General features: G+C 39.7%; 1 protein-coding gene across 4 annotated transcripts; it reads right to left on the bottom strand.

Moving 5' to 3' along the window:
• Window positions 1-271: 271 nt before the first annotated feature.
• vldlr (very low density lipoprotein receptor) lies at window positions 272-24,239 on the bottom strand. Of its 4 annotated transcripts, XM_082157655.1 has the most exons (20): window positions 23,890-24,239; window positions 18,788-18,907; window positions 16,361-16,483; window positions 15,136-15,258; window positions 12,893-13,264; window positions 12,623-12,745; window positions 12,024-12,146; window positions 9,657-9,776; window positions 9,397-9,522; window positions 8,101-8,272; window positions 7,703-7,921; window positions 7,436-7,554; window positions 6,374-6,513; window positions 5,410-5,551; window positions 5,097-5,246; window positions 4,807-4,869; window positions 3,100-3,141; window positions 2,758-2,838; window positions 2,035-2,204; window positions 272-1,117 (listed from the first exon to the last, which is right to left on the bottom strand). In XM_082157655.1, the coding sequence occupies exons 1-20, from the start codon at window positions 23,954-23,956 to the stop codon at window positions 1,082-1,084; spliced, it is 2,631 nt and encodes an 876-aa protein (XP_082013781.1). In that variant the 5' UTR covers window positions 23,957-24,239; the 3' UTR covers window positions 272-1,081. The 4 variants fall into 4 exon arrangements, with proteins under 4 accessions (XP_082013781.1, XP_082013782.1, XP_082013783.1 ...); XM_082157656.1 differs by lacking the exon at window positions 3,100-3,141; XM_082157657.1 differs by lacking the exon at window positions 4,807-4,869.
• Between the last annotated feature and the right edge of the window lie 275 nt (window positions 24,240-24,514).

Here is a 24,514-nt window from a genome sequence, read left to right as displayed (position 1 = left end):
TTTAATTAACACCACCTCAAAAAAAAAAAAAAAAATCTGGAGTTGACCAGTAATGATCACACTGATGGTAATTATGTGATGAGTGCATATAAACGCTATCATTCGGCATTATTATATAACATTATGTGCAGCGACCAGAATTTGAGTCTGGATCAGATCATGGCCTGTCTAACCTAATCTAGTCTCAAAGGAGCCTATAAAACTATAAATAAATGCAATTAAACATTCAATCACAAGGTTAATTTTCATTCTGACCAATAAAGAAACTTACTTTAAACTTTCATTTTATTTTACGTTTGCAAATGTTTCCTTTTCACAATACAGAGCATTCTGTTCCCCTGTACACTGCTATAAAAGGTCACAGGAACAGCACACAAACATACAAAATAGTTTAACAAACTTCTTTTTTTTTTTAAATACATTTTCCTCTACCCCAGTACAGTGCCCAACCATAGCAAAATTGTCTCAGTCAAATGTATACAATCTTATTTACAGAGGAACATTTGATCAAAGTGCTTGAAGAATCCTGATGATGTTTTCCAGAGAGGGATATATACAATGTTTTACAAATGTTGTAACAGCACTTTTACCTATAAGCTTTTTTAACCCAGAAAGACACAAGAAGCTTCATAATAATGTGTCTCTGGGAAATAATGTTCATTTGGAAAACAGAAAGAAAAAAACTTACATCTTAAAGACATGGCCATCTAAAATATGCATTTTCATTTAAATATTTCAGGCATCCACACACACTACTGGCCATCTATTCTTGATTCTGGTTCTCCAGCTATGCCGTCGTCCTTGGAAGTGGGAAAGTAAGGCTGTTGAATCATTTTGGGACCGTTATGGTGTGAAGGTAAAAACCCAAACCCTCGGAACTCCTTGATGCTTTGAACACACAAGCGTGAGCAGGATGCAAATACTTTCTGGTACCACAAATGACATCCTCTTATTGGGTGGAAAAAATAAACGTTGAAATGCACTTCAGAAGGCAGGTGGTTGTGAAACCGTTGAAACGGCAGCAGTTGCCATTAGTGCCAAGTGGCTAGTAAATAAACTGGAGCATTGTAGGGGTTTCGGGTTATGACAAGTCATCTTCTGTGTTTACCACTGAAATCTGCAAGAAATGGACAAGAAAATTACGGGGCTGAAGTTCTAGATGCATTATAGCTTGTTAGGAAAACATGAAACTGATTTCTGGCATCAAATATAAAAGGAGCCATATTCCACAAACACATAACCACAGGCCCCATTTACACCAGGTCAATCGGATCACAAGTGGACGGCGCTAAATACAGGTGTAAACAGGGTCTAAATGTTTTGAGCTTGTCCACTTTTGACCACTTCCAGAGGTAGTTGTAAACGCATTAGACCGGATTGCTTTCAAAGTGTAAACGCTCATGTGTTTGAATGCTTTCGAACAGCCACAAAAGACGTCTACTCTCCGCCTACTGAACTAATGAGTAAACATTATGGGAAGCGGCTAGCAAGAAGAGATTTAAACTTTGTCGGCTGAAGACCCAAGTTTGGTTTGAAGATGAAAAACGTATCAAGCACAATGTTCTCTCACCATTCCTGATTTCTAACACACACACACTCACAGCGTTCGGTTAGTCTTGAGCTGTCAGAGCAGAAATTAAATCTGATGCTCTCCATATGTTTCTCCATCGTCTCAGGCCGTGTTCATATGTAAATTGCGCAAGCTTTTTTTCGTCCATTAGATCAAAAGATCTGAAAAAGCCCATACATTTATCCCATAGACCCTGCCCTCGAAGAAATCAGGACAGAAGTGGTTGAAAGTGGACAAGAGAGACAGATTAAAACACCAGGTGTAAAAGGATATGCGTCTCCTTGTGATCAACCAAAGCGAATCTTAATACCAGGGGTAAAAAGGGCCACAGAACTAATTGCCACCGTTTCCATTTTTGGCATTATGGCATAGCAGAGAAACATGTGCTTGTAACAATGAGGTAGATGAGAAAATCTATGGTTTCATTCATTTCAAACCGCAGATAATGATTATGCATTACTCACAGCAGGATATGTGTGGCCTACAGAAGCACTGTGTCTCGTGATATCGATATTGAGGTCTTCCTCTGTGGTCTTGAGATATACTGGATTATCGAAGTTCATGCTCTTCTTATTTTTGATCTGCCAGTTGCGCCACATTAAGTAACCACCCGCAGCAGCCATGGCCAGTAACACTGCAGGCAAAGAACAATGAATTTAATAACTAACAATTCATCTGTAAGAACAGTGAAAATGTGCTAGCCAGTGTGTAATATTAAGAGAAGAAACGTGTTAAAACTCCAAAACTATCCTGACAAAATTTAGTTTTTTTTCCTGTGTGACATATGCCCAAACTTTGTTTCAATATTAAACGGCTCATAGACTTTATTACAAGCTAAATGGCAGTAGTTACGTCATAGCCATGATACTTGCTAGTTGATTGAAGGTGGTATTATCAGGAATGACACGTTCATTCTACAGAGCATTTGATTGGTCAATAACTGGCATAGTGCAAAACATTTGGTCCATTTTCCCTGGAAGAGGAATTATGGATTTCAAAAGGATTCATCTGGTAAAGATTAGTCAACTTTTAGGAATACATTAACACATACAGTAGAGGACTTCGAAGCAAACATACATGGAATAAAAGCCTCAATTTGAATTCACTAACAAACACAGATGTATAAAATCATAAATATTACAATTGCATACAGCATATAATTACAGGAGCAGAAACAATGTACTTACACACAGGTAGAATAGCCCAGGCAGCAGCGGATCCTTTGGCCGATGAATTTACTTCATGTATGGAGGTGCTTATGTTTCCTTCTAAAATAAATTATAAAAAAAAAAGTAGTAGAAAAGGTCAAATCTAAAGACTATGAAACAAACTATATCAAGAGTCCGCAAAGCAACATCATAATGGAAATGGCATAAATTAAGTTTGGATTTGAGGGCAATTAAACAAGCTGCAACAAAAGGATGAATGGGAGGTGGGGGGGTTTCTATTCTAAATGCAGTGTTAAAGACTATGGCTACAGTTTTATTTTCAGATTAAGATTCAAGAAGATGGGAGGCAACTAGCCTTACCAGTATGAACTGGTTCAGAGGCAACCTTTGATATTGCAGATGCTGTAAAAAAAATTATAAGTAACTGGAGGCTCCTTTCCCATATAACATTTTTCACAAGTATGTTCTTAATCAAAGTGCATGCTTCAAATAGTCCAACCACAGTCAATGTTATCCACCTTATTTTTAAACATAGCGCAGCCATTTGCAAATGTCTGGCTCTGGTGTCACCCACTTCCTTGTTATGCTGCTTGATATTGCAAACGGGTATTTCTTATATTATTGTAATGTATTGTCATAATTGTAAACACTATTTTGTAGTGCAAATAGTTATACCATTTACTGTACTTTGTTATTCTTCTAGTTCTTTAATTATAGCGGCTAATGAATCGAAAGTCTCGCATATTCACAGAAAAAAAAGGAAGTTTCACAAAGCAAAATAAGGTAGATAAGGCTAAATGTAAAACAATCTGTAAACTTTAAATTTGGCATTTGTTAATCTAGAGATTAAAGGGACACTTCACCCATTTGCATTAAGCCTTGTATTGTTAGAAACCCAGTCATATTTTTGAATGATCGTGCATTATTCCCTCATTTTCCCCTGAGACGGGAGAAATACGCATTTCAGTGTTGCGGTTCCTGCTTAGAATGACACAAAATTAAGATTTTTACATCATTATAAGCAGTAAGTCCCATATCTTTGTAGAGGGGTTGAGACTACAAACACTAGTTCCTCATTTTCCAGGGGGCTACAGACCTATTACAGATCAGTGGGTGGGACTTCACTTGCAGAAACTAAAAGCAATATCCACCATCTTGTTTGGAAGCTAAGCTAACAGGCGCTGTGGAGCCAGATGTGAAGTTACGACAATGGCGGAAGGTGGATTTCGATTTTCAATGGAAGAAGAGAATTTCGAAAGTCTGATGCTCGAATCAGATGTTCGTGGCTCCCTTTACGAGCCGCAATATAGCGAAGAGCAGCGGAGGCTGATGGAGGAACAGGAGGCGGCTGCTGCGGCCGAGGCAGAAGACTAGCCTGTCGCGGATCCGGACTGAACATCCCAATACCATGCAATAATTCACCATTTCGAAAGAAATACAAACGAGGAGTAATTCACTAATGAGTTTGCCAACTAACTGGAAATTTTGTGTGAAATGAATTCCAAGCTCTGGGCGTAGCTAGCCTTGTAGACGGAAGAGTGATTTCGGTGTTCTGGATTAGTGGAAGTGGCTTGCGGAGCTGTGCAATGTGGTGCATTGTGGGAGTTGTTGTCTTCCATACAAATGCGCCCTAAAGTTACTTTCTGTCGGTCAAGAAGGCACCAAATTCGAAATTTATGTTACATTTCAACTACATATATGACCCACTTTCAATAAAGATTAACGTTCCCACAGGTGAAATGCTCCTTTAAGGGGAACAAAATCAGCAGATCTTAGTTGCGACCAGTAGAAATTCAAGAAAATGTATGAATATTTGAATATCCCACATCAATCTGTGCTTATGTTAGGAGGGACTAGCATTAGATAAAGTTCCCAAAATCACCAAGCAGAGCTTTTATTAACAGGTCAGTCATCACACCAATCAGTCCACCTCAATGCAAGCTTGAAGGAAATGTTAACGTGCCACTTCTACTGACTTCAATTGTGAAGCCAACCATCATTATTGCAGGAAGCAAATCAAAGGCATTGATCTCCATGCGTGTGCAGTTCTCCTAGTAACTGCTTTACCTTTAGGGTGAGTGGGGTGAGGGGTCAGCCTCCCTCCATCTCGAGGGGCAGCAGTAGGTGCCTCTGTCATAAGAGAGCATTACAAAGCCGTAGCAATAAAACGGCTAATTCTTAGCTTTATGGTAACTTGCAATTGTTTTTAGCACTGCAGTCAGAACGGGCCAAAGATGACCACCAAAGAAGGATCATGAATGACAAAAATATGGATGGTACACATTCAAAAATGTAACCGAATGCAAATGCTTGATCAGCAATACACTGACTTATGTTACGAAATGAAAGTTACATGCCTGGTCTGCAGCGCAGGCCATCCGAGGAGAGTGTTTGGCCTTGCGGACACACACAGGTATATTTAGGGGAATGTTTGTTAATTTGTGGAGCTGGCAGGCACATGAAGGAACAGCCTCCATTCTCCATCTTCTCGTTACACCAGTTGGTCCCTGTTTTGAGAAGACAACAAAACCTGGTTACTACCAACATCTCCCCAGACTCTTCAAGATCAAATCAGAACTCAAAGTCTTCAAGGCTTCTGTTCTTTCCAAACAATGGAGACGTTTGGGAGTCATAGAATCAGCAAAACATTAAAGAAAACTCAGGACACACCAGACAGCTGAATTAGCTCATGGTACACAATGATGTCCTGTGGTTCATTGAGGTTGCTGGCCAGCACAGTTACATCAGATCCTGTGAACTTGTTTGCGCCGTAGATGGCCTCATTCTCACCGTCTGTCCAGAAAACTCGATCCTGCGATGGGAAAAACAGTGAGGATAAGAGAAAACAAACTTGGTTTGTTAAATAAAAACAACAAATGCTCACGCACTGCTATAGCACAATTTGATACTTCTATTGATCCATTTTATGCCGGGTTCAGACTACACGATATCAGCCAAATTTTGGCATGATCCGTTTGATGTAGGGTGTCATGGTGATTCATAAAAGACAATGGGCATCGGGACTCAAGAATTGATCGTTTATCATCTCGTATAGTGTGTCATAGTGAACGACAACTCTGCTGCATCTGCGGCCCTTCATGACGTCACAACAGAAAGACTAACATGTTTCTTTTTTTCCGGTCGTCCACAACAGGTTCCGTCACATCTGTGACTTTACGGAAGATCTTTTGTGCTCCTATTGGTCAGATAGCTTTCAAACATGGCAAAACAAAAGAGAGACAATGGTATTGGTGCTGCTAGGTGGAATTATGCAATGGAAGAAAGGTTCATAGAGCTACAGTAATGGCAACAATACTCCTGCCTTTATGATGTTTCTTCGAGGGACGAACACGACAGAGTTAAACAAGAGAAATTCTGCTGAACGTTAGTGAAGGCTCTTCAGCAACCGGGTGAGTACTGGAATCAGTATTAGGCTAGTCCAACCTTTGTTTACACTCTTGTGAAGTCAGTCGCTAGTTTGGCCTTCTCGATGACATCACGCACGTTGTTAAAGACGGCAAGTGATGATTGGTCGGGAAGCAACGTGTAGTCTGACATGTTTCTTGTCTATGACACAAGAATTCAGGATGAACCCAGCATTAGTTGTCAGTTGTAATTGATCTAGTTGGTGTACCTCAAAAACAGTAAGGGCAAAAGGGTGGGCCAGGTATTCTGACGACTGCAGAACCTTCCGACGGTTGTCTCCATTCAAGTCTACACTACAGAGCATGTGCAGCTTGGAATCCACCCAGTAGAGTCTTCCCTTGATCAAATCTACAAGACAAGAGGCATGATCAGGGGATAATTCTGTCTGGTTGATAGTTGGTCAAACAATAATCAAGTTAAAAGAGCCCAACTCCCGTTCAACTGGAGCCCTTCAGAGTTTTGCTCCAACCCTAATTAAACAGACCGGAACCAGCTAGGCAAGGCCTTCAGAATTACTTGAAATCGAATTCTGGCATGTGAAAGGCAGGTATGTTGGAGCAGGGTCACATCTAAAGTCTGCAGGACTGTGGCCCTACACTGAGATTTACCAGCGGTGCCAAACTCTGCTCCTGGAGGGCCACCGTCCTGTAGTTTAATTCCAATCTTCCTCCATCAAAAACCTGTAGTTTTCAAGTAATCCTGAAGCACGTTATTAGCTGGATCAGTTGTGTTTGATTAAAGTTAGCTAAACTCTGCAGGACTGTGGTCCTCTAGTTTGGCGGAAATTGTCCAAATGTCCAAACTGAAGTCCAAATGCTTCCACAAACCCCTAACTCATGTCTTACTTCACTCCTGGCGGGCCACAGTCCTGCAGAGTTTAGTTTCAACTCTGAAATTTGCTAGAAAACTACAGGCTGGTGTGTTACTAAACTCTGCAGGCCCTTTCAAAAGCCAAGTCTGACACCCCTGCCCTAAACTGGCAAATACCACTAGTTTCTGGGAAAGCAGAATACCCTTGAAGCCAACCTTGCTCTTCGAGAGCTAGAATCCTTCAGAGTTCAGCTCCAGCCCTAATCAAACACACATGAACCATCTAATCAAGGTGTTCAGGACTGATAGAAAATAACGGCTCGGTGTGTTGGAGCAGGGTTGTAGCTGAAGACTTCAGGTAGCCTTCAAGGAGCAGGTTTGGCTGCCTCTGCCTTACTGGTTCAACTATTGTAGTTGGTTCAAAAATAAAGTAGGTGAAACATCACAAAACTTCACACACCAAGAGTGATTCCATTGGGCCACTGAATGTCTGTATCAACTAGGACCTGTCTGTCAATCCCGTTCATTCCAGACTTCTCAATCTTAGCTGGCTCGCCCCAGTCTGACCAATACAGGAATCTGTAATTGAAGGACACTTATGCAATTATTTGAAATTTATACTAGCTCAAAACAGATGATCACCTTTAAAAGGTTTTAACTGAGCAAATTTGAACACTTTTAGAGAGCAGTGGAAATGTTTTGATAATACCCATTCCAATCAATTTACCCTGAAAGAGGATCCACAGCAATAGAGGCTGGTTCTTTTAGGCCACTGTTAAAGAGCACCTTCCTCTTGGTCCCATTGAAGTTGGCAACAGCAATACTCTTACTGCCCAGGTCTGACCAGTAGATGTTTTTGTAAATCCAATCCACTGCAATCCCAACAGGAATCTGAACATTGTCAATCACCTTCGTATGGCTTGCTTCCTGCTTATCCAATACTGTGCTGTAAAAAAAAAAAAAAAAAAAAAAAAAAAAAAAAAATCATCAGGCAAATATGGGTTTGTAAGCCATCTAAGTAGTAAGAGAAACACATTTCTAACATTTCCGCATGAATACCTATTCATATAGTAGTTACTATATGACTTTAAAGTGAGGAAGAGGCAACAGAGAGCCAGCGGTTACCTAAAAATTGCCTTCTGCCCCAGGTCAGCCCAGAATATCGTCTGCTGAACGAAGTCAGCATCAAGGGCAACTGTGTTCCGCAGCTGCTCCACAATCTGAGTATATTCACGGCGCTCCAGGCCTAGTTTGCGGATGTCTCTTCGATTGGTGAAAATCAGACAGGGCTCTTTACCTGAAAATGCAAAAAGATGAGTACCATAAACGCAGGAGTTAAAAGTCATCAGGGTGTCTGCAGTTCAGTAGAAAGTATTAAAATATCTTAAATTTACCTTTCCCAAATTTAAGGTAATTAAAAGACTTAAAAGCCACAAGGAAATATCTGCAGGTCTTAAATTAGGTCTTTCGAAAGACGGAGAAATCCTGTTAAAACAGTTCCACGTTGCTGTGCTCACTGTGCCATTTGAGCCACCTTAAACTGTCGTCCATCTGCACTCTTCAGTCTGTTGTGCTTCCATCCATCCATCCATCCATCCATGCACAGACTATATACCTTTGTTTTGTAATTAAATTCTTTAAAATTTGTATTATCTTAAACCAAGCAGATACCTCAGTTTGACACTTTCAAACTATTAGTCGTGCATTTACCCTGGATAAGAGTGTGGTGTTTTTTTATTATTATTAATTCCAATGGGAACCAAGCAATGTGGCTTGTGGGATTGACAGTGGATCTATTGAGAGCATCGACAAGTTCAGTTATGCACACCTTTATGCAAATGTCAAATACCAGACAATATTTGTGAGAAGTAGTGACGCAGTTGTGAGCAGGAGTTTCTTTTAAACTTTGTGTATATCATGTTTACATATTGGACGCTTAACAGTTTGTATACATGTGAATATTCATTGTGACTAGGCTGGCTGGATTTTAAAGTTTAAAAAGTTCATTTTTTAACTGTGTCATACACACATACAGACATAACCCAAAGCAGAGGAATTCTATCATTGAGCGGAGTTCTGCTGCTGCAGTATAAACACACCATAACTCTGGCTTGGGCTGTTTCAAAGCAATCTATTTAATTTTTATACTTTAAAAAACAGAAAAAATGTCTTGAGAAAGACATGTACCACTGTTACAGTACCTGATAAATACACTACATGTTGGAATTACTGAAAATAAATTCCACTGCCACCATTGGTGTGCATACAATTTTCAATAACTCAAGTCTGTCATCAATTATTCCTTACTTGTTTGAATGTGAAACCCAATGTTTAAAACAAATCACAATTTGTTTAATTCAGCCAAGCTACAAAACCGAGGGTGGAACCTCAAATGAAGCACAGAACTTGACAAGCGCTTACCTACAGCCTTGCACACTCCAGTGGTGGGGTCCATCTGATAGCCATTGTGACACTCACATTTGTAGCCTCCTTTAAGATTTATACAAATTTGACTACATATACCAGGGTTGAGGCACTCATTGACATCTGTGGAGAAACAATCATAGTCTCAGTTCCTGTTGAGGAGCACAGTCACAAAGATCCATTTTTTAGGAACCATAATAATCAATACTAAATTCATTTTTGGACTACATTTGAACAGTACGTGTGGCTATTCATACCACCGCAGGTCTTGCGATCGATGAGCTGGAGTCCTGGCGTGCAGTCGCACTCGTAGCCAATCGTCAGGTCGCGGCAGATGTGCGAGCAGCCTCCGTTATTGAGCAGGCATTCGTTCATATCTGAAACAAAATGTGGATTGCTGCGTTACACACTTGGAATATCAATGCGGCACATTCACAGGAGACGCATGGATGCAACATGCTGACATTTGCAAGGATCAATAATCCAGAGGAATTCCACATGATGAATGTCCCCAAGGTGGAACTATGTCCTTGAATCAGGTTTGAAAACATGGAGCGTGCTACTCTATATTGACTCCATGCTGGACCAATGTGCCATAACACTCAGTGTTTCATAGCTTTGATGAATGATGTTTTGAGCCCATGTCAACTAGTCGTGGATTACAACATAAGCTGTGCTTGTTCTATATGGAAAAAAAACTGCAAAAATTCCTGTCCTCGGTCCACAAACTGTGTATTTGTGCATGGTATCCTATAACAGCCAAAAAAGAGAAGCTAAAACAGTTTCCGTTCTCTATTTTGTGATGAATGGTGTGAAAAATAACAACCAATGCAATCAACCCTGACGTAGAAAGTGATATACAACAAGACAATATCAGGTCTTACGGTCTTGTATATTAAGATACAATAGCTGAAGTTCTGCTCACTTCCTCTGTAAAGGCCTTTTTCCAACTTGATTCGCACAGAATGTGCATCAAAAGTCAAAAATGGATCAAAATAAAATCGAATTTCACTTTAAAAGGTTCACCAAAAAGATATTTTGAAGAATGTTTGTAACCAAACAATTTTGATGACCACTGACTTTTATGATTAAATAATTTTTTTAACCACTGAGATCTGGATTATTTTGACTAGATATCACATTGTGATCCATTTCAAGGTCTTTTAGCCATGACTGTTTAGTCACTGTTGTTCAGAACTAAATCCTGCAACAGACACATCAAGAGTGGGGCAGAATTCCTGTTTGGCATCCCTTTTATCCGTCCCCACGGTCCATTCACACCCCAAACATCTGGAACAGTTTAAGCATTTAGGTCAAAACGTACAGCTTGAAACAATTTTCCCATGCTAACTTTTAGACTCAACAATGCTGTCTAACAGACTAGTGTTGCTGTGTGAACTAATTATACAGCAGGTTCTCCCTCCTGATGCACCCATGATGCTTCAGTCTGCATTTAACCAAGTCAGCACACTACACACAACAGAAACATTTGAGTAAACTGTTCTAAGATAAAAGTTCGAAAAATCTCCCATTGACACATATTACAAGAATGTTTGCTGAGGTCACTTTAATAGTCACAAACTGAATAATGATTGGTGATTTGAGCTTCCTCAAGAACCAATGAGGTTCATTCTCGTGTTACGCAGCACATTTGAGCTTCCTCAAGAACCAATGAGGTTCATTCTCGAGTTACGCAGCATGTTTGAGCTTCCTCAAGAACCAATGAGGTTCATTCTCGTGTTACGCAGCATGTTTGAGCTTCCTCAAGAACCAATGAGGTTCATTCTCGTGTTACGCAGCACGTTTGAGCTTCCTCAAGAACCAATGAGGTTCATTCTCGTGTGTTAAGCAGGTTTGGTTGAGCTTCTGTTTATGTTCGCTGATCAATGTTTATATGTGACTAAAAGCCTAAATGAAGTCTGTTCATCATATAAAGCGATCAAGTCTCATCAGAAAATGTGGAAAATACCGCTCAATTCATATGGATTAGTTTTACGATCTCTTTATGAGCTTTTTGACGCATCAAAGTGTCAGTTGCGTAGCTGTCAGTGGAGGGACAAAAAGCTCTCAGATTTCATCAAAAAGATCTTCGTTTGTGTTCTGAAGATGAATGGAAGTCTTATGGGTCTGGAACGACATTAGGGTGAGTCATTTATCATTTTTGGGTAAACTAACCCTTTAATTGTGTTTATTTGCATAGTGAATTGTGATCGTTCTGTTTTTGTATACATTTAAGTATTTATAGAGAACTCTACACTGCAAAGACAGTGTACCTTTACAGAACTGATGATGCAATTGAGTTAATAACTAAGCTTTTTGTAGCCTATTTATACTAGTCACAATTGTTAGACTTCATAATTTATTGTTAATTCTAATGTTGGGGAAGTTGGAAATAATACGTCAAAAAACAAACATTAAAAACTAATATGTAATTATGTAATCCACTTAGGTGACAAATTACACACTTCTAAGAATAAACCACATTTAATCTGACACACCCACAAGACATTTAATTCAAAGTGATAGACCTTCTCTGACATTTTTAGATGTCTATAGAAAACAGTGATGTCAGAAAGCCAAATGGTCTTTTGTAAGGAGAAGAACAGCAAAACACTTGTACGTACTGCACTCTTTGATGGGTTCATCACTCCAGTCAGGACAGTCACGGACCTTATTACACACTTTACTCATCTCAATGCACTCTCCACTCCGACACTTGAACTGGTCAGGACCGCTACACTGAGTTACTGAGCAAACAGACAACGAGAACATCAGTTTCAGTCCTTGAAATAAATCAAGCACAAAAATATAGGATATGAACCAGTCAAAACATGTACAATGATACTGTAGAGAAGCAGTTGATGTGACACAATATAGGATAGCAATTATGTTAATAAATGCAAATGATAATAATATTCTTGCATAGATAAGAGAGCAAAATAGGCTTAATTAAAATAAATGGATTACTTAGTCAATTAGTAAAATGGCCAATATTGATTCAATATTTGGTCCAGTGTTTGTTACACGTTTTATACTGGTGGATAAATTATAAAACACTGCCATTATATAAAACTGTCTACTTTCATATTCAGCCATATCGAAATCTTTCATATTACTGGGCTGTTAATGGTAATATTGAAAACTTTCTTGGGTTTTTAAGGATATTTGTTACTTTTCCTGGTGTAGCATTCTGAGGAAAGGTTTTTCAGCTCAACGGACTCACAGTTTTTGCAGTTGACTTCATCTGTGCCGTCTGCACAATCTCTGAGCCCGTTACACTGTCGGCTGCCATGGATGCAGGTGCCGTCATCACACTTAAACTGGTCAGGCCTGCAGGTACGGGCCGCTGCAAATGAAGCAAACAGACCTGTTAGTTAACCAGAAGCTGGAACATGCAGAAACAAAAAGGTCATGTTTCCATGACAAGAACGGGAACGCGCAATAAACTCCAGCCATACATTCCACAACAAAACAACCCCAACAAAGAACTTACAGCAGTTTTTCTCGTCGCTGCCATCCTTGCAGTCCGGGTCCCCGTCGCAGCGCCACTTTCTGTGAATGCATTCCCCCGAGCCGCACTGCATCTCACTGGGCGAACACTTCGCTGGCGGCGTTGGGTGTCGACCGCAGCGCTCCGGCGACTCGTCCGATTGGTCCTGGCAGTCCACGTCGTCGTCGCACAGCCAGCTTCGGGGAATGCAGGTGTTGTTCCCACAGGGGACTTCACTGGGGCCGCAGGAGGCAGGAGCGCAGTCCTGTTCGTCACTGCCATCCCCGCAGTCATCCTCACCGTTACAGACGAAATTACGAGACACGCAGCGGCCACTGGCACAGGTGAACTCCAGAGGGGCGCAAGTAATGTTGCCTAATAACACCACACAGGAGAATGTGTGTGATGCACATGTCAAGAGGGCTCGACAAATGCTTCAGAGTTTCAGAATAGTCTTGTGGACACTAATAATGGCAAATCATGGAGATCTGAAATTTTCTAGAAAATATAGCTTTAATAGTGCTAAATTTCCCTCAACAACCATCAGCTCGTCTTACTGTCTGCATCAGGGCTGTAATTGTTAACTAAAACTATTACAAAACTATTACTTCTCTGGTTCATTTCTTCTGTTCAGTTCCTAGAGGTCAGACGTCCACAAGTAAAATCATGAACACACTGGAGAGCCGCTTTATAGTAGAAAATGAGGTTGTAATTCTATTTGAAATACACTGACATGTTTTTTTTTTTTTTATGTTTAATACTTTAAAGCTGCTTGATTTATTGCAATCTATGGTATAAAGTGCTATATAAATAAACGTGACGTGACATTTTTGTTATTGAAATGAAAGCGTGCAGCACATATTTACATATTCATTTAAACATTGCTCTCATCAGTGTGTGTTCGGCTTCAGGATGTTTGCTAACAGTGTATCATTGCTCACGTATTCCAAACTTTTTTATCCCAAAGCAAAGAATGAAAAAGAACTTCACCGTGAGTAAATCTGGGACTTGTATATAAAAAATTAATTACTAAAATGTCAACTAAAATTAAAACCGAAAAATATAAAAGCTTATTACATTTTTTTTTTTAAATACTATAATAGTATATAGAATAAATACAAATAAAACACTGGTCTGCTTTTATTCAGTCAAAGAGCACTTACCAAAAGTAGTATTATAGGATGGAAATAAATGAATGAATAAACAAACAAACAAATAAATAAACAAAATAAATACAAAAATATATAAATAATACAAAATAAATGCAAACTAAAGCATACAAAATAAACACATAAATAAATACAAAATAAATAAATATATTAATTGTTAATATATATATTTGACATACTTGGTCTTGACATAACAATTATGAAAAATGTTTGCAACTATAGTAAAATCTCTGACTTCCAGATGTTTGTCTCATTGCAAATCTTATCAGAGTTTAAAGTCCCCCTGTTGTGAAAATCAAGTTTTTAATGTTGTTTATATGGTGTTTTTAATACGCTTTAAGACAAACCATGTGCTAATTCATCAGTCGACACCATTGCTGAGTATTTTCTCCTTAAAACTGCAGTGAACCAAAGACAGTCTCAAAAACACGGTTTGAAATCGCTGGTGTTTCTGACGTCACAAAGTACAGTAGTCAACATTTGAAGTGGAAGTTGAAGTCGTTTTAGGACAGCTTTGATTAACTTTTTTGATCCACTTCAGATGTTGACTACTGTACCTTGTAACCAATCAGATCAACGTGTGATCATCATCGAGTGCATCTCTGAGCTGGTGTGAGTGAGTGGAGGCGGGGCTCATTCATAGAACCGGCTATACTAAACGAGGCAAGGGTGTAGAGTTACATTCAAGCTATTTTAGGCATGAAGAATTTTTTTTTTCAAGGAAAAAAACATTAACATTTTTAATTTTGGTTATCAAAGATGAGTTTTAAGGGATAAAACTGTCAACAGGGGAAACTTAAAGAAACTTTAAGAAGACTCTATTACTCAGGACAAAAGCACAGATGTATTTGATTGGGACTGCATTACAAATCAGTCTGTAAAACACAAATGTACCTATCCAAGCCTAATTCAAACAGGGCTTAAAAGAAAAAACTGAGGTAATTCCTTAATTCCTCAGAGTTTACTTTGGCTCTTGTTTCCAATTATTGGCTTTATATGCAAAGCAGCAGGAGATGAGGCAAGCAAACCGGGAACTGAAACTGATTGTAAGAGGCGTCGTTGTGTCTAGTGACTCACCACAATTAATCTCGTCCTCTCCGTTGTCGCAGTCTTTCTCACCGTCACACTTCCAGAAGACGGGAATGCACTGCGTGGAGCCGACGCCACAACTGAACTCGTTCACTCGGCAGGTTCTCGTGTCTGGGAGGAAAAGCCAGGCAGGACCATAAGACAACTCACCTTAAACATCCAATATTACAACTCGACAGACAATTTGGTGACCCATACTTAGGCCAGTAACGCCTTCTGAACGGTAACATTTACAACGTTAAATTACATTTGTAACATTTACAACATTTACTAGCTGCTTTCCACAGAAGACACTTTCACATAATTGGTGAAACTGTGTAAAATAATCTATTCTAAGTGCTTGCCAGGCTTAGCATAAACAAACATTGTTGTACAACACGTAACATGGGTGTAAACCTTCACAAAGAAACAACCTTTAGACTGATGTGAACAATTAGGTTGAAACATTTATCCCTTTGGCAACCCTCCAATGGTTAAGAGAGGTTGGCGGCTCAAACACGACAGGAAACTTAATATCAAAAGGAAGGAGGGTGCTGTTGCGTAATCCATGAAACCTTTGATATTTTACTCCATAAGGCTGAACCGTACAAACGTAACATATCCTTCATATAAACGGCCTGCTGCAAGAGAAAGCAAAAACCAAACGGAAATATTGAACATGAGATCTAGTATCTTTAAAACATCACATGTGAGTTTATAGCCACCCATGTGCAAAAGTTCACGAACACACACACACATTGTTGGTCCCTTTCCATTTTCTGCTGACTAACTTTCCAACAGCTGGTCAAACAAGACTTGATATAGAGCAGCCACGCATAACTGCACGTACACGATACTTCTGCGCTCGACTGTATAGTTACAGCAGGTTATTAAAGCAATAGATCATTTTTTAAGCCCCTGTCGTAATAAGTGCTTGAACTTCAAACTAATCTCATCATTCTATGCATCAGAACAAAGACACGCTGAGAAGATATCCATGTGCTTTAGTAATGGACGTCATGTAAAATCTTAAACTAACACACAGGGGTGTATCTAAAACATATACTTCACAGTTGAGATAAGACTCTCACACTCAGGTTAAAAATAAACAGGTAATTGTATGGTCTAGCTTTCAAGGTTACCCACTCAGACAGGGTTCATGCAGTGGACACAAAGTCACAGCGAAGAAGGTGAATCAATGCGGGTTAAAGGTGGAATCTGACTTTAGACTTACGGCACATTTCGATGCTCTCGTCCGAGCCGTCCTCACAGTCCGGTTCACCATCGCACTGCCATCTCTTGGGAACGCACTGTCCACTGCGACAGACGAAGTCCACCTCGGCACAGGTCTTCCTCACTGAAACGGTCAAGAAAACACAACCGTTACAAAACCTACTTTTTAGAAGAATCAGCTTCAAAGGGAGCCTTCAAACAAGCCATGCACAAACATGTCAATTCAAGAGTGCTTGAAATACTTGCTAATGACCCCTAGGTATCCAAGCAAAGATTTAGAAATGCTGTATAAGAGGTGCAAATTTTAGACTTTCGGCACAGTTTGATCACAATAATGCAATGAGGAACCATTTAGGCCACATTTTCATTGATTTGTTAACCATTTGAAGTTGAACACCACTTTGTCTTGCCAAATTACAAACATTTTTGGCTAGAGGCCAGGTTCGGCTCCAGATATAAAATGAAAAATGTGGGCCAGGTGATAATCCTAGTGGGACGCGGGGGGATACTACAGTGTGTAGTAGTAATACACTTCACTAATAGTTGCTTTGTATATCGCTACGTAATTCAGAACATCCGAGGGTATGAGGCTAAGGGTATTATCATGACAGCCAAAAAAAACAAAAGGGAAAAGAAAAAAGCTGAACTGAATATCGCAACAGCTGCTGTGATTGGTTATGTGATGTGGGGCCAGGGTGGGCCAAGGTCCTGATTGGATCCCACCATGAATGAATTTATGCTTTTAAAAAAGACGCCACAGAGTGACATCATAACACGACCGTTGCAGACAGCGTCCATAGAAACTTCGCATAATTCCGCTCACATCTATTATAATGAAAAGCAATAACCTCTGCTGAGTTCTCATAGCCTGCACATTTTTGCTTAATTCAGCACTGGATATTGATTGAAAAGAAAGCCCTTCAACCCTAGAGTGGCACTTTAAGATGGGGGCTCTTCGAATCCGCCGATATGAAGTAAAGAGCAGCTCTCTCTCCCGTCTCAGACACATTCACAGTCTCTTCATGTCTCCTCTCAGCACAAGTGCTCCTCCGAGCAGGAGGCCTCCTGCCCACAGAATGGCAATAGGAGACGGAGCTGAGCAAACTGACAGGACACACATTCTCAACACAGGGCTGAGTGTTTGCTGCCACTGCTGGGATACAGTCAACCATGCGGCGTGTGCTGATTTATGAGATGGAGGCAAAGCCCCCGCTCTTTGCTTTTAGCTTTATTTTTTTTACTCCAGTTGGTGTAAAATCATGTTACATTAGATGTTCACTTAGTAAGCTTTACCTTTACCCACACAGTATCAACAAGAAACCACCTAATATTTACCTAAAAGAATCTGTCATGTACTTACACATATTATATATACACAACTGGTTTGGAATAAAACGTTTTGAATTAAGATTTCTTAAATGCTTTTGAAAGCATTTTGCATTTATTTGGATCTGATTAAACCGTAATTTTTTTTTTTTATATTACCATGATTTAAAATAACTGCCTTTTATTTTAAAATAATTTATTTCCTGAGTCTTCAGTGTCACACAATCCTTCAGAAACCATTATAATATGCTGGTTTGATGCTCAAAAAACATTTATTATTACTATCAATGTTGAAAACAAGCGCTGCTTCATGTTTTTGTGCAAAACATGATGGATTACCATTCAAACGATTTAAAAAAAGAAAGAAATTAATACTTTTATGCAGTAACAATGCATTAAATTGACTATAAATAACAGTAACGTGATTTTACTCATACAAAATATTCGATTTGAGATAAAATGCTGTTATTTTTAACTTTGTTAATCAAAGAATCCTGAAGGAAACCAAAAAAGCTGCAAAAGCAAAAGTGGTGCTTCCGCCCTCTGACACTTAATCAGATTGTGTCAATGTTTTAAAATACCATTTCATTTAATATTTCAACATTTTTTTCATTCTGTGGATTATTCCATTCTCCCGAGTAAAAGGTGAAGAGAGGCCTAAATGAGAACACTTGGATCCAAAAAAAGACTCCAGCTCATCATATCTGTGCCGGCCCTCATCTGCAATTTCTCTCGCATCAATGACCCAGTTATCAGATGAGCGTTAGATCACCCTGTGGGAACAATCTTTACACATAAAAAAACCCACTAAGTATGCAGACACAGGGATGAGAGTCAAACAAGCAACTGTAGCTCATCAATATTTTAATTCTGCTGTGCGTTGTCCAACTGCATGCCAATCGCTTTATGCAGACATTATGACAGATTACCCAAGAGTTACATCAGCTCTAGTTTAACTGTGGATCAGGGGAATCACATGCTGGCATTACACTAGCTCGTAGGTGTGGTTATTCTGGCACGCATCAAGACAAACAAGTGTCAGAGAACAATGACGGATGTTGTGCATGGAGCGGGTGTCATTCTCAGATGACTCGAGACTCACCGCAGGACGTCTCGTCGCTCCCGTCGGAGCAGTCCATGTCTCCGTCGCACTGCCACACAGAGGGAATACACCGGCCGTTCCCACACTGGAACTGAGACTGCTCACATTCTGTCCGGGAACCTGTGAGGAAGAAGGAGGCAGAGTCAATGGTGACAACTCGATGTACAGAATTTTATAAAAAAAAACACACACAAAAAAAACATCCTGCATAGAGGTGTGTGATATTAATAAATAAAAAATATCTGTGATTTGTCAATTTTCTCCCATCCCAGATTTGTGCGCGGAGAAATCTGCAATCTTTGCTCAAGGGCGCTCAGTTCCGCAGCCAAATTGTTTTGAGCCAATGACCTGAGCTGTAAACGCCATGTGACTAACTGGAGCCACAGGACAACAAATGTTGGAATTAAACGTTGCGATAGTATTTTTTTCCCCCTATTGTGGCGTATATCCGAGTGAAACGGCTTCTGGAACAAGAACAAATGTAGGGCGGGACTTGATTTTGTCCAGGTGAACTGATTGGATGGTTGTGGTTTGCTATTGGTGGATCTCATGTGAGTGACAGGTTGCTCCGCCCCCATGCCAGTAAACACCTCATCAGAGAAGAGATGTCACTGCAAGAGGGAGGGGAAGTTATTTTAATTAAAGATTACGAGGCACCTGAATTTTTTTAATATAGTGCACCAAATTATTTTTAATAAATACTGCAATATTGCAGATTTCCATTGGCCTATTACCCATAAAATGTGAGTAATGATGTCATTGTTAAAACAAAACTCAGAACTGTCATGTAAATTTAGGTGTATCAATATATCTGCCTTTCAACCATTTCCATACATTGTATATATGGGCCCAAGATGCCATTAGTGTCGTGCAAGAGCCGATACCCTGTCTCATGGTCTCTCAGCGTTATTTTGTGCTGGCTTTAAACTCAAATTACATTTTCATGATTGCAAATACATACGCCATGAAGCATTTCTATAATTGCCAATCTGGCACTGACTACCCATAAGAAGTTTCAATGGGATTGCTTTGATGGAAAACCTACCGACATCTACCAACAGGGCCATGTTAACAGCTAGACACTGAATCAACTACTACTAGTTTATCTGGCCAAATGCTGAGTCTGACAGGGCCATCGGCCCTTTTTACAATTCTGTTTGGTGCCGCTTAGTGCTGTGAAAGTCCTCAGTATTGAATCTGTGAACAGACCAACATAACCATTGACAACCAAAACATTTTGAAAGGTCTCTTCTAACCCGCCCCAACTTCTAAAGTTTCTAAAATAATCTGACTGAGTACATGATTTGATCAGAGTTGCAAGCACCTAAAGCAGAGTTATAATGCTCTCTGTGGAAGATCGGACTAAACGTGATCAAAAGTGTACGGTGTAGAACTTAGTTCAGTATTGGTGCATTAACTGCAAACCAGATGGAAATAGCTTTTGGCAAGACTAATGGTCTTCAATTACAGTGTGGATTAAATCTGGAATGAGAATTTAGTCAAAACCACCCGTAAAATAGCAGTAATCTCTTAATAAAATGACCTGCATGTCTTCTGAATGAGGGACAGCGCAGCCAGTCCTTCCAAACAATGCGGTCACTTCATGGGCACCAACTTATGACACATGACATAACCCAAAGTCAGCCGCTCATATGACATGCCTGTCATTCAGTCCAAGATCAGTCAGGAACACTGTCAAAGCTAGTTAAATCTGTACCACTCCATCAACCCACTCAAAATGAAAAGAAAATGGCATGGTAGATGTCTCTATACTAGTTATAGGGTTTAATATGCGTTTTACAGTTTCAGATTACTGTTATTAGGCTGTGTAAATGCAGGACAGCTGTTCTTGACCACGACCGCATTTGAGAATCTTCTCACAGCTGCACGTGTGCTTTCAGACAATGACGAACGAAACACTAGCAAACTACTGATGGAACACTGATACTGCGCAGTATATATACGCTTTAAAGGCAATATAATAACAATAACCAAAAGATATGCAGGACATTTATTAATAGCAATAACATTTTCTTTAGATTAAAATAATTTTCTTTTTACAGTGGAATAGCATTTATACCAAATACCAAAGCTTCTACCAAATAAGAAAAAAAGCTACTAATTCAACTAGAGTGCATTGCGCAAACCATTTGGCATTTCAAAATAATTTTGATGTTTCCAAAATGCAGCACTGACACTCTGCAAACATTCCTTGAAGAAAATGTCAGCTCCGAGATTCACTTTTAAGCTGTGAAGAAGACGACTTGCAGAGACTGAGCTTGCCAAAGGCCCAGAAGCTTTATTCTTTCATATCTGTGCAAAACATTTACCACATGACTCCCAAAGCTCTGATTCATCAGAATATCTTTGCTCCATCGCTGACAGATGCTGAGAATGCCTTAATCTAAAGTACTCCTTGGATCCCATTTGGATCAGCTGGACCTTAAATCTCAAAACCAATCCTCATATCAGCATTACATATTCCCTTATGAGGGAAATATCAAGTAGTATTTCCTTGATTTGAAACCCATTTATCTTTCCTCATCAGCAGAATGACACCAATTACTTCTAAACTGTCATTTAGCAAATGCTTTCATTCAAAATTATCTTCAGTAACTCTCATTACAAGGTTATACCCTGATGGAGTAACGTGAGGCTATAAGGACCTTTCTCAAGGGCACAACGGAGACATGGAGATCATGGATAAACTGCTGGGTTTAAACCAACAACCTTTCAGTTCCCAGCCCACTAGGCCACAGCCTCCCCAAACTTGTTGTGCTTGCAGTTCAAACTGAGATGTTGAAATTTACAAAAACGTCACCAAAATGAGTCACACATTTAGACATGTAACATGCATAATTTGAGATTCACAAAGAAATAAATCATAAGACGATTTGTTTTAGTGAATAAAAAAATACAGTGTTGTAAGTTTAGGCCAATTACCGAAACAAATTAATCATATGAGATGGTTCTTTTTAGTCAATCTTTTTTAGTCAATTTGTAAAGTGTCGATTTCACATTAATTTGAATGATCTGATTTGTATGAAAACAGAGGGGTTGCAAGCAAGCATGAAGCATTACCCATAAACTAACCCGACCCATAAACCTAACCATCTGTGCGAGTAAGCAGAATCTACAAAATCGTACAAATGATACTGTACAAGTTCATTCAAATTACCCGCTAATCCCCCAAAAATGTAAAACCATTATGAATTTCCATGAGAGTGTCGGTGTGGTCTGACTCCTGAATGAATAAATCTCAGGAGTCAGTTCTTTTTAGTCAATTACAAACACTTATGAATCAAAGTGGTTGCTAATTTAAAGTCCCACTGAAGTGCCTTGAAATGTGTAGCATTATTCAATGTGTTGAAGCTGTTTCCACTACAACAGGAAGACAGTGCGAGACGTATCGAACAGCGTTTAGCCGCAGTTTCCTCCTAATCTCGATCCGTTTCTCCTCCTGATCTCCTTCACATCGCCTTAAAATACAGCATTCAGTGCAGAATTCAAATGGTTCTGATACGTTTTCTAGTCTGTAGTGACTCGATCATATGATCCGCTCTGTGTATCGTGTCTCTGGACCGGAGCTGTGGCGGTTCCTGTGACAATAACGTGAAACCAGACTTCATTCGCCCCAATGGAAAGCATATTTACACTGTCTGAATCGTTCCCTATCCCCTGTGCCATTCACCATGTAGAAAATAGTAAATGTGTGAACAAGTGATCAGTTTCAGCTGCAGCTTCAGCATCTATTTATAGTGTAGGGGGCGGGGCTTCAGATTCTAGAGAGCATTTGATTGGACAGAAAATCTGATGAGAAGCTGAAGTGCAGAGTGATGTCATCAAAATCACTGATCCATATTGGATGAAGTGAGAAACTGGAAGTTTGGAATTTTTATATCTTCTAAATGTGAATTGTGTCATTGTTTTGGAGAACACTAGCTTATAGATAACAGTAAGACGAACATATTCACTAAAAGCAAAAAAAAAAATATTTCATGGGGACTTTAACTAGCCTAGAACAGTAGCTCAAGTTACTTGACTGAAAATTAACTCAAAAGTACGGCTGATTTATATATACGAGAAATCAATGTAGCTTAATTACTGAATAGTCCTTAATATGAGAATATTAAGCACAATATGAGAATATTAAGCACAATATGAGTTATGCTGTAGTCTAATCAGAAATGATCTAGCCTAAAAGAATCGTTAAACCATTAAAAAACGGAATCGTTTAAGGAGGAAACAGATTCGTTCGGTTCTTTAGGTCGTTTGCAAACCTAATGTTTACATCAGGTATTAATTTCAGAAAACGCGTCGTATGTACACGCCCCCATATTGCCCTCAGTCATTGCGCAAGAACGCGTCCACCCATTGCTTGGATTGTGTAGATCGCGCATATCATAAGCAAGTAGGCTATATCATAACTCTTAAAAGTTTAATTCACCCCGAAGCTAATAAACGGGCCACGTAAACCGTGCCGGAATACAGGCTGGCGAACGCGTTTCACACGCGCTGCAACCGGAGTCACCTGTTTAATTACCGACACCAAACACGCCTCGCGACGCGTCTTTACTGAGCGTGCGGACTGAGATATTAAACAAGCATTCTGAACGAATAGTGGAAAGCCTATACATGTATGTTATAATACAACAGGCCTATACTATGGATAAATAAACGCTCAAACCTTAGAAGGCGTTGGCGCAGATGTATTCAGCTACGCGTTCAAAACGCACATGATTATATTTAAAAACGGGACATCACATCAATTAAAAAAATAACACCATGAATAATGTGAAATGTATGGTGGATTGCTATACAGCTACCATTTGCAAGGGCCTTACATTTAGACGCATTTTAAATAAGCGATCAATGGCCATCCAATCAAACACATTTTACACTCAAACACCACACACGAACACATTTTCCCCATGAGATAAAGCACGAATGATACCAAGAAGCCCAGTTTAATACAGGGCATTTAAATCCCCTCTGAGAATTAGATTGGAAACACTGTAACCACTGACGTTGTGAGAACGCGGTATTGTTCTATATGATCTTCCCATGGCAACCATTGTTACATCAGCGTTCTAAACACTCACCGCGCGCAAATCCACACAGCTGAAGACATACTGGCAGGACGAGAAGCCCCAGGATAGACGTGACCATTTCGCGCTAGAGAACCTGAACCCCGTGCTGTGTGTCTGTCTGTGGCCTCGTCCCTGATATTGTAGCGCAGCCGATATGTCTTCGTGTGGAACAAACAGAAAGCAGTGTGAACCGAGGGCTTTTATCTCATTTAGGCAGTTCCCCGGTCAGTCTCCCCACACGAGCGAAGCGGTCACGGAATCGCAATCCATGTCCTAATTTAATGATAGCGTGAACCTGCAGCGAATAACCGCTCCACTGCCGAACACTGGCGTGTTTTTTCCCCCTCCAACATGTCATTTACACATTGTTAACCCTTTCTTTACCATATCTTCCACTGAAACTGCCTTGTACGCGTATGGTGCAGTCTCTCTTTACCTTTATAAGACATGTGAGGAATAAATCAATCAATAAACCATATTCTTTATCCTGTGTAAGTTTCAGTCAGTTTAAATAAAAGGATAGACCAATGTTTTTGGTACAATACAAAGCTGTTTAGGAACTTTTTAACGTCACTAATTATGGAGAATTAAAGTTTTTAATCTGACGAAGAGGAAATAAGCACTGACTGAATTCATT

The sequence above is a fragment of the Leuciscus leuciscus genome (assembly GCF_965113295.1).
Source record: "Leuciscus leuciscus genome assembly, chromosome: 24".
Lineage (NCBI taxonomy): Eukaryota > Metazoa > Chordata > Actinopteri > Cypriniformes > Leuciscidae > Leuciscus > Leuciscus leuciscus.
This window is presented reverse-complemented; position numbering and strand designations above follow the sequence as displayed.

What these genes read in the sequence shown, in the direction of transcription:
- vldlr (XM_082157655.1), bottom strand. Translation starts at nt 23,956, where the DNA reads ATGGTCACGTCTATCCTGGGGCTTCTCGTCCTGCCAGTATGTCTTCAG. An exon ending in CAGCGACGAGAAAAACTGCT is followed by an intron (nt 12,746 to 12,892) that starts GTAAGTTCTTTG and finishes CTTCATTTGCAG; the next exon opens with CGGCCCGTACCTGCAGGCCT. An exon ending in TGAGCTAATTCAGCTGTCTG is followed by an intron (nt 5,247 to 5,409) that starts GTGTGTCCTGAG and finishes TTCTCAAAACAG; the next exon opens with GGACCAACTGGTGTAACGAG.